This window comes from Arachis stenosperma, chromosome 8 (genome assembly GCF_014773155.1).
Source record: "Arachis stenosperma cultivar V10309 chromosome 8, arast.V10309.gnm1.PFL2, whole genome shotgun sequence".
Taxonomy (NCBI): domain Eukaryota; kingdom Viridiplantae; phylum Streptophyta; class Magnoliopsida; order Fabales; family Fabaceae; genus Arachis; species Arachis stenosperma.
This window is the reverse complement of record NC_080384.1, coordinates 22491345-22501333: the sequence shown is the minus strand read 5'-3', so window position 1 is coordinate 22501333 and position 9989 is coordinate 22491345. Positions and strand designations below refer to the sequence as shown.

At 39.5% G+C, this 9989-nt stretch overlaps 1 protein-coding gene and 1 non-coding gene across 2 annotated transcripts; both read left to right on the top strand.

The window, feature by feature from the left end:
• Positions 1 to 398: 398 nt before the first annotated feature.
• Positions 399 to 506, top strand: LOC130947101 (small nucleolar RNA R71). The gene has a single exon (XR_009072512.1). It is a non-coding gene; the product is annotated as a small nucleolar RNA R71 (small nucleolar RNA).
• A 3929-nt stretch (positions 507 to 4435) lies between these two features.
• Positions 4436 to 4816, top strand: LOC130945607 (uncharacterized). The gene has a single exon (XM_057874315.1). It carries the CDS (start codon positions 4436 to 4438, stop codon positions 4814 to 4816), a length of 381 nt encoding a protein of 126 aa, XP_057730298.1.
• Positions 4817 to 9989: the final 5173 nt, after the last annotated feature.

Below are 9989 nucleotides of genomic sequence, written 5' to 3'. Positions count from 1 at the left end.
TAGGGTTCTCCTAGGTAATTCACCTCTTCCATTGAAGGGTTCTCAGGATCATAAGCTTCTTCCTCAGATGAAGCTTCCTTAGTACTGCCAGGTGCATTTTGCATTCCAGACAGACTTTGAGAAATCGAATTGACTTGTTGAGTCAATATCTTGTTCTGAGCCAGTATGGCATTCAGAGTGTCAATCTCAAGAACTCCTTTCTTCTGACTAGTCCCATTGTTCACAGGATTTCTTTCAGAAGTGTACATGAATTGGTTATTTGCAACCATTTCAATTAGCTCTTGAGCCTCTGTAGGCGTCTTCTTCAAATGAAGAGATCCTCCAGCAGAGCTATCCAAAGACATCTTGGATAGTTCAGAGAGACCATCATAGAAGATACCTATGATGCTCCATTCAGAAAGCATGTCTGAGGGACATCTTCTGATTAATTGTTTGTATCTTTCCCAAGCTTCATAGAGGGATTCTCCATCCTTCTGTCTGAAGGTTTGGACTTCCACTCTAAGCTTACTCCATTTTTGGGGTGGAAAGAACTTTGCCAAGAAGGCATTGACTAGCTTTTCCCAAGAGTCCAGGCTGTCTTTAGGTTGTGAGTCTAACCATATTCTAGCTCTGTCTCTTACAGCAAAAGGGAATAGCATCAGTCTGTAGACCTCAGAGGCAACCCCATTAGTCTTGACTGTGTCACAGATTTGCAAGAACTCAGCTAAAAACTGATGAGGATCTTCCATTGGAAGTCCATGGAATTTGCAATTCTGTTGCATTAGAGAAACTAATTGAGGCTTAAGCTCAAAGTTGTTTGCTCCAATGGCAGGGATAGAGATGCTTCTCCCATAGAAGTTGGGAGTAGGTGCAGTAAAGTCACCCAGCACCTTCCTTGCATTGTTGGCATTGGTGTTGTTTTCGGCTGCCATGTGTTCTTCTTCTTTGAAGAATTCGGTCAGGTCCTCTAAAGAGAGTTGTGCCTTGGCTTCTCTTAGCTTTCGCTTCAAGGTTCTCTCAGGTTCAGGGTCAGCTTCAACAAGAATGCCTTTGTCTCTGCTCCTGCTCATATGAAAGAGAAGAGAAAAAGAAAATGTGGAATCCTCTATGTCACAGTATAGAGATTCCTTGAGGTGTCAGAGGAAAAGAAAAATAGAAGAAAAGAAGGTAGAAGAATTCGAACTTGATTAGATAGAGTTCGAATTGTGCATTAAGAAGGAGTAGTACTCCATAAATAGAAGGATGTGGGAGGAGAGGAAGAAGATTTTCGAAAATTCAATTAAAAAGATTTTGAAAACATTTTGAAAAACACTTAATTGATTTTCGAAAATAAAAGTAAGAAAGAAATCAAGTGATTTTTGAAAAAGAAATTGGGATTAGAAATCAAAAAGATTTGATTGAAAACTATTTTGAAAAAGATGAGGTTAAGAAGATATGATTAGTTTTAAAGAGATGTGATTGAGAAGATATGATTTGAAAACAAATTTGAAAAAAAAAGATTTGATTTTGAAAATTAGTGACTTGCCTAACAAGAAAAGATATGATTCAAACATTAAACCTTTCTCAACAGAAAAGGCAACAAATTTGAGATGTTCAATCAAATCATTAATTGTTAGTAAGTATCTTTGAAAAAGGAAAGAAATTGATTTTGAAAACATTTGATTGAAAAGATATGATTTGAAAAAGATTTGATTTTGAAAAACTTTGAAAACTTGAAAAAAAATTGATTTGAAAACAAAATCTTCCCCCTAGCACCATCCTGGCGTTAAACGCCCAGAATGGTATACATTCTGGCGTTTAGCGCCCAAAATGCACCCTTTTTGGGCGTTAAACGCCCAACCAGGTACCCTGGCTGGCGTTTAAACGCCAGTCTGTCTTCTTCACTGGGCATTTTGAATGCCCAGCTTTTTCTGTATAATTCCTCTGCAGTATGTTCTGAATCTTCAATTCTCTGTATCATTGACTTGAAAAGACACAAATTAAAAATATTTTTGGGTTTTTAATAATCAAAATGCAACAAGAATGAAATAACAATGCATGCAAGACACCAAACTTAGCAGTTTGTATACTACTGACACTAATGAGAATGCATATGAGACACACAAAACACTCAAGTCAATTGAATTAGAACACGAAAATCATCAAGAATTACTTGAAGATCCTTAAGACACATGAATGAATGCATGCAATTGACACCAAACTTAAGATGAGACACTAGACTTAAGCAAGAAACATCAAATATTTTTGGTTTTTATGATTTTGTAATTTTTTTGTGTTTTTCGAAAATTAAGTGGAAAAAGGTATCAAAATTCTTAATGAGAATTCCAGGAATCAGTGCAATGCTAGTCTAAGACTCCGGTCCAGGAATTAGACATGGCTTCACAGCCAGCCAAGCTTTCAAAGAAAGCTTCGGTCCAAAACACTAGACATGGCCAAAGGCCAGCCAAGCCTTAGCAAATCACTGCTCCAAAAGCAAGATTGATAAAGATCATCAAGCTCTTGTGATGATAAGTTGAAACCTCGGTCCAATGGAATTAGACATGGCTTCTCAGCCAGCCAGATTTCAACAAATCATCATGAAACTCTAGAATTCATCTTCAAGAATTTCGAAAAAAAAATACCTAATCTAAGCAACAAGATGAACCGTCAGTTGTCCATACACGAACAATCTCAGGCATTGTTGCCAAAAGCTTGCTCAAAACTTGAACAATCCCCGGCAACGGCGCCAAAAACTTGGTGCACGAAATCGTGATCACTACAACTTCGCACAACTAACCAGCAAGTGCACTGGGTCGTCCAAGTAATACCTTACGTGAGTAAGGGTCGATCCCACGGAGATTGTTGCTATGAAGCAAGCTATAGTCATCTTGTAAATCTTAGTCAGGCAGACTCAAATGTATGATAGTGATGAACGAAAATAACATAAAAGGTAAAGATAGAGATACTTATGTAATTCATTGGTAGGAACTTCAGATAAGCGCATGAAGATGCCTTCCCTTCCGTCTCTCTGCTTTCCTACTGTCTTCATCCAATCCTTCTTACTCCTTTCCATGGCAAGCTTATGCAAGGGTTTCACCGTTGTCAGTGGCTACCTCCCATCCTCTCATTGGAAATGTTCAACGCACCCTGTCACGGCACGGCTATCCATCTGTCGGTTCTCAATCAGGCCGGAATAGAATCCAGTGATTCTTTTGCGTCTGTCACTAACGCCCCGCCCTCAGGAGTTTGAAGCACGTCACAGTCATTCAATCATTGAATCCTACTCAGAATACCACAGACAAGGTTAGACCTTCCGGATTCTCTTGAATGCCGCCATCAGTTCTTGCCTATACCATGAAGACTCTGATCTCACGGAATGGTTGGCTCGTTTGTCAGGCGAGCACTCGGTTGTCAGGCGATCAACCATGCATCGTGCAATCAGGAATCCAAGAGACATTCACTAAAGCCTTGGTTGCTTGTAGAACAAAAGTGGTTGTCAGTCACCTTGTTCATGAGTGAGAATGATGATGAGTGTCACGGATCATCACATTCATCAAGTTGAAGAACAAGTGTTATCTTAGAACAAGAACAAGCGGAATTGAATGGAAGAACAATAGTAATTGCATTAATACTTGAGGTACAGCAGAGCTCCACACCTTAATCTATGGTGTGTAGAAACTCCACCGTTGAAAATACATAAGCATAAGATCTAGGCATGGCCGAATGGCCAGCCTCCCAATGATCTAAGATAGCATAAAACGAAGATGGCTACCAAAGTCTACAGATACAATAGTAAAAGGTCCTACTTATAGATAACTAGTAGCCTAAGGTGTACAAAGATGAGTAAATGACATAAAAATCCACTTCCGGGCCCACTTGGTGTGTGCTTGGGCTGAGCAATGAAGCATTTTCGTGTAGAGACTCTCCTTGGAGTTAAACGCCAGCTTTTATGCCAGTTTGGGCGTTTAACTCCCATTTAGGTGCCAGTTCCGGCGTTTAACGCTGGAATTTCTTGAGGTGACTTTGAACGCCGGTTTGGGCCATCAAATCTTGGGCAAAGTATGGACTATCATATATTGCTGGAAAGCCCAGGATGTCTACTTTCCAACGCCGTTGAGAGCGCGCCAATTGGGCTTCTGTAGCTCCAGAAAATCCACTTCGAGTGCAGGGAGGTCAGAATCCAACAGCATCTGCAGTCCTTTTGAGTCTCTGGATCAGATTTTTGCTCAGATCCCTCAATTTCAGCCAGAAAATACCTGAAATCACAGAAAAACACACAAACTCATAGTAAAGTCCAGAAAAGTGAATTTTAATTAAAAACTAATAAAAATATACTAAAAACTAACTAAAAGATACTAAAAACATACTAAAAACAATGCCAAAAAGCGTACAAATTATCCGCTCATCAAGGGAGAGATAGGGCTAGTAACACAGAACCTAAGAATGATCCGCGAACTTTATGACTCCTCTAGAGAACATGGCTGCTGCTATGCAGGCTATGGCTGCGGCATTGGGAAATCAAGCCGGTAATGGGAATGGTGGTGGCGGAAAAAAGGGGTCAATGACCTTAGCAACCTTCCTGAAGGTAAACCCACCCATCTTTAGAGAGACAACAGACCCCACAGAGGCAGATAACTGGTTTCAGGCGATGGAACAGGCTTTACAAGCACAACAAGTTCCTGAGAAACAACTTGTTAAATTTGCAACTTATCAGTTAATGGGTGAAGCCCAGCATTGGTGGCAAGGTACACGACGCTTGCTGCAGCAAGACGATGTTGCCATACCTTGGAATGCCTTTCAATTGGAATTCTACAAAAAATACTTCCCCAATTTGGTCAGGACAGCTAAGGAGCTTTAATTATTGCAATTGAAGCAGGGTCAAATGTTTGTAGCCGAATATACAAACAAGTTTGAGGAATTATGTCGATTTTCCGAGATTTGTCAGAGTGCTCTGGGAGACTTTGAGGAATGGAAGTGCATCAAATATGAAGGAGAACTCCGGAGCGATATACTGAGTTTAGTGGGTTCGATAGAGATCATAGTTTTCTCAAACTTGGTAAACAAGAGTAGGGTTGTAGAAGAATGTTTAAAGAAGGATGCTATGGAAAGAAATGATGGCCAGGAATTGCGCCGAAGGGAACATAATCTGAACTTCGCACCAAGGGGCCAAGAATTCAAGAGAAAAGGAAAATGGTCAGTGGCTGCGTCAGATGATCCAAGTTGTCAGAGATGCGAAAGCTATCACCTGAATAGGTATATGTCCTGGAACTATCCACAATGGAGAACTTAGAGTGCCGGTCGGTCACCATGAGGTGGAGGTAATCGTGAAACCGCTAATGTAATTTCGATTATGTTATAAAATGTTGTGACATTGCATTTATTTGTACTTAAGATAGAAGTGACAAATTAGGATTTAAGGTAATTAACTTAGAACCAGCGTAAAAGTGTTACGTGAGATAGTGACATCAAATGACAAAATTCTTGAAGACAAACAAATTAGGGTGACACAGTGAAAGCGGGTTGGATTATATATAAGAGATCGGAAGTATTGTGGACTGTGCGAAGTTGTTGTTTAAAATACGGTAACGGTGAACTACAAGGAAGAAAAATGGAACGGATTTGACCTTTAGTTGTTAATCATTTGAGAGGCGAGTGAAGATGAAACCAAATTGCTATTGCGAGAGAGTTTTCGAGACAATCCTGAAAGTGTACCAGAACCCCCATCTCGAAAAGAAAGTGAGTTTGCAATAGACTTAGTGCTGGAAGCCACATCAGTTTTGATCGTACCGTAACTGAAGACACCATTATAATCGGTAGAACCTAGGATCGAGTTGAAAGGAGTATTAGAAGAGAAAACTGTCCGGCTAAGTATTTTCCTGTGAGGAGTGCCGGTTATGCCAGTGCAGAAGGAAGAGAACAGCAGAAGGCTTTATGCGAAGGGGAGTGTGCTCACGGAGTCTGCGCGAACCGATCTAATCTTCTTTTGAAACCTGCATTGAAAGCTTATCTGGACTCCTTCTTAAATGACTTGAGCATCTTTCTAGTTTTACCTTTTTTGCACACGAATCTTGTGTCTTCCAAAATGAGCTTGAGGCTATCTTGGTATAGCCACGTAATATTTGAATCCTGGAAACTCGCTGTGAGTAGAGTTACTCTCATTCGCAAATCGTATACTTCAAAATCAGCTGAGACTTCTTTGATCCTATACGCTCTGCTCCTTCTACCGAAGGTTCTTGATTTGAGCTTTTATCTTGAGATGCACCTTGATTCCTCTTCTTATGCATTTTATTATTTTGGTATAGCTCTGTTTGATCATATGCAAGACTTTCTTTTGAATTCTTGTAAACACCCTTCGTGTTACTCGTTCGTCAATGTGAACCTAACGTCCTCTTGAAATTAACTCATCCTGAATTTTTCATCATGTATAACTCCTCGATGAAACCATTAAAATGATAATTCCCTATAGCAATACTTTTGAACACAAAATATATGCCTGTGGCACTACTCAGAATTTTGGAGCCTGAATTCTTGACAACCATATTACCTGCAGTTAAGTTAATACTTTAGGATGTACCTTTGGTTGGGCACCTAGATATGACGAAGGCTTTCAAAACCTTGAGAGAAAGGTTAATCTCGGTGCTAGTACTCATGACTTTTCAACCTAATAAACCATTTAAAACTGCTGTGGTGCAACATCGAAGGGTTTTGGATGCACGTGGAGGCAACATCGTAAAGTGGTAACAAGCGTCCTCAGTAAGAAGACTCTGAGTGTTGTTGGAGAATGATTAAGGAGAAGGAAACATTAAGTAAGGTTGTAGTCTAAAGTTGAATGTCAAGGCAGCAGCTAGAGGTATCAAACGGAATCGGTTGCGAATTTTAAGGAGTTGTAAGGCCGAGAGTTCGAGAAGTGCAGTAAGAGGATAAAGAGCTACTAAGAATGTTAAAGCGAGTTGAACAAAGGAATCGAGGATCTTAGGTTCTGGACTAATAGCCAAAATGATGAGGAAAGATTAAGCGAAAATCGAGTTAAGATTCTAATAGCGCAAGCCGACCTAAAAGTTACATAGACTAACGGAATGAGCCTAAGGAGTTTAAAAGAGAAAGCTGTGTATTATTGGAGACTACTTGGGTGACCAGTAAGAGAAGAGCTATCAACCTAAAGGAGTTTATTTCAAGGACGATGGCATGTCTGAGGTGCTATAACAATTTGAACGAGTTCAATTCAAAAAGGATATAAAAGGATGTGAAGTTTCAAGTGACCCCAATCAGGATTGATGACGTAAACGTAAGGAACTCTGAGGAAAAGAAATCTCGTTAGAGAAGGTGACTTGGAGATCAAGTCAGAATGGAGAAGCACACCGAAAAACTTGAATTAGAAATGGGGACAGACTACCCTCACCTATTTTCAGGTGACTAGATTCGAATTTTGTGGGCAAAATTCATGTGAAAGTGGGTAGAATGTAAAACCCGGTTAATTAATGGCTAATTAACCCATAAATTAAAATATATTCTAGAAAATGAGAAATGAGATTTTTATGATTTAATATGATAGACACTATAGTAGAGGTGAAGGATTGCGGCGAGTAAATAGTGGCCTTGGCCAAAATCGGCGCTCATTCGAAGGATAGTGGTAGCGGTGAGTGGTGGTCTGGCAGAAGCCGCAAAACACCCTTGCATAGTGGCTGGGCAGTGAAAACCGCCGCTCATTTGGGGTATATATCTTCAAGCCCCCTCGTTGTAGCATGTATTCTTGGCGCGAAGAGAAGTAGGAGCAGAGGCGCGAAACAAGCCCACCCCTCGTTCCACAACATACCTGGCGACTGCTTCAAGAAACGCCGCTAGGTAAGTTTCAATCCATTGTTTCCGTTCCCTCTATTTCGTACTTCCAGCAATTGATTCCCCCCAATTGTTCAGAAACCCACGAGTTATTTTTGGTAGCACGCCAAACGAGCAGGAGCAGAGCCCCGATTCATCAGCGGAAGAACCCTCCCAGGTGAGGATCTTATCATAATTCAATTTGTCCATTCCCCCTTATCATGTTACAACCATTAATCAACTCCCCCAATTTTGCAGAAACTCCCAATTTTACGAGCTTTTGCCCACAATTCCAGAAACCCACCCAGCTGCCATCTGTAGTTCTCTCACTCTTGTCTAAGTTGAGCTTCTCATCGATCATGCGTGAAACAATTACATCGTCCTCTACCGTGCGCCAAGTTGAGCTATCGCAGCCTCTCCTCTTTCACTAGTTAGTTATTCCACATTGATATTTCCTTCTGGTTTTCATTATTTGTTCAGAGTTCTGAACAAGTGATTGTCTATATCTTCTATTAATTGGGGTTAACTGCAGTTATTTAGAGTTAAGGATTTGATTCATGCGACTTGTTCCACTAGGAGCAAGCTCCGTTGGCTAATCTTTTTTCTGATTTTGTTATAACTTTAACTTTTTGAACACGTGAGAGTTGATTAGCTAGATAGCTAATTGAGTATGATTAATTAGCAGATTGTAATTTTATCTTGTAAAAGATACCAAAAATTAGAGTATAATACATCTGCCTATGATCAGCAAGAATGAACTGCTCTGTTAATTTTTCTCTTAAGTAATGAGACTTGATTGGTTTTAATTAATCTCGTCTATCTCTCACGTAGAATTGTAAAGATAAAATTAGAATTTCATGAAGATTTCATCATGATGTTAAGATCAATAAAGATATTGTGTAGTGAATCAGATAAACTTTATTCCTAATATGTAACCTTAGTTAAACAATATAAAAGAAAAAAAACATATGATAGTTCAAGATGATTGATAAACCACTATTTCATGGTTTATATTGTATTTAATTGAGTGGTTTTATCAAGCTTTTCACCCACTTATTTATAAGATTTGCATGATTTTATAATTCCTTCCTAGTTTAGTTCTATGATTGAAAACATGCTTCTTTGGTCTTAATTTAGCTAATCTTAATCCTCTCTTATTACCATTTGATGCCTTGATCTATGTGTTAAGTGTTTCAGGCTTCATAGGGCAAGAATGGCTTAGAGAATAAAGAGGAAGCGTGCAAAAATGGAAGGAACACAATGAATTGAGGAGATGACCAGCGAGAAGTCACGCGGTCGCATGGCTCACGCGACCGCGCGAAATGGAAGAAATCAGAGTGACGCGTTCGCGTGCCTGACGCAACCGCGCGGATTGGAAGCTGCACAAACGACGCGAAAGTGTAGACGACGCGCACGCGTGGTACGAGAAATGCTAAGTGACGCGAACGCATGGATGACGCGGGCGCGTGACGTGCGCGATCTGCAGAATTACAAAAGTCGCTGGCAGAGATTCTGGGCCGCATTTTAACCCAGTTGTCGGCCCAGAAACACAGATTAAAGTCAAGGAACTTGCAGAGACTCAACATGCTTTCATAATTCACTTTTCATAGTTTTAGATGTAGTTTTTAGTGAGAGAGGCTCTCTCCTCTCTCTTAGGATTAGGATTTTTAGAAATTAGGATTTATCTCATCTTCATGTCATGTTCAATATTCCTTTATTTTGACTTCTCTTCTACTTTGAGATACTTTAATGCTTTTATTTGTATTTGATTTATGTTGCCCAATTGGCTTGTGAATATTGTCCATGTTAGATTTTATTGCTTTGAATGTATGTTATTTAAGGTATTTCAGATCTAAGATTCTTATTTAGCTTTTTATATTATTGGCTTTAATTGATTAACTGGAAGCTCTTGAGTTATCAACTATTCATGAGTGATTGTTATGTTGGCTAATTAACTGGAATTCCACTAACTCTAGCCTTCCCTTAGGAGTTGGCTAGGACTTGGGAATTCTAACCAATTAGTTCACTCAACTTTCCCTTGCTTACGCAAAGGTTAACTAAGTGGGATTAACTTCCATTCTTATAGGAGTAACTAGGATAGGACTTTCGAAATTTCATATCTTGCCAAGAGTTTATTTTATAGTTATTTATTTATTTTAATTGTCATTTGAATTAGTTGTCATACTTCTTCCTTACTTCCAAAACCCCCAATTTTA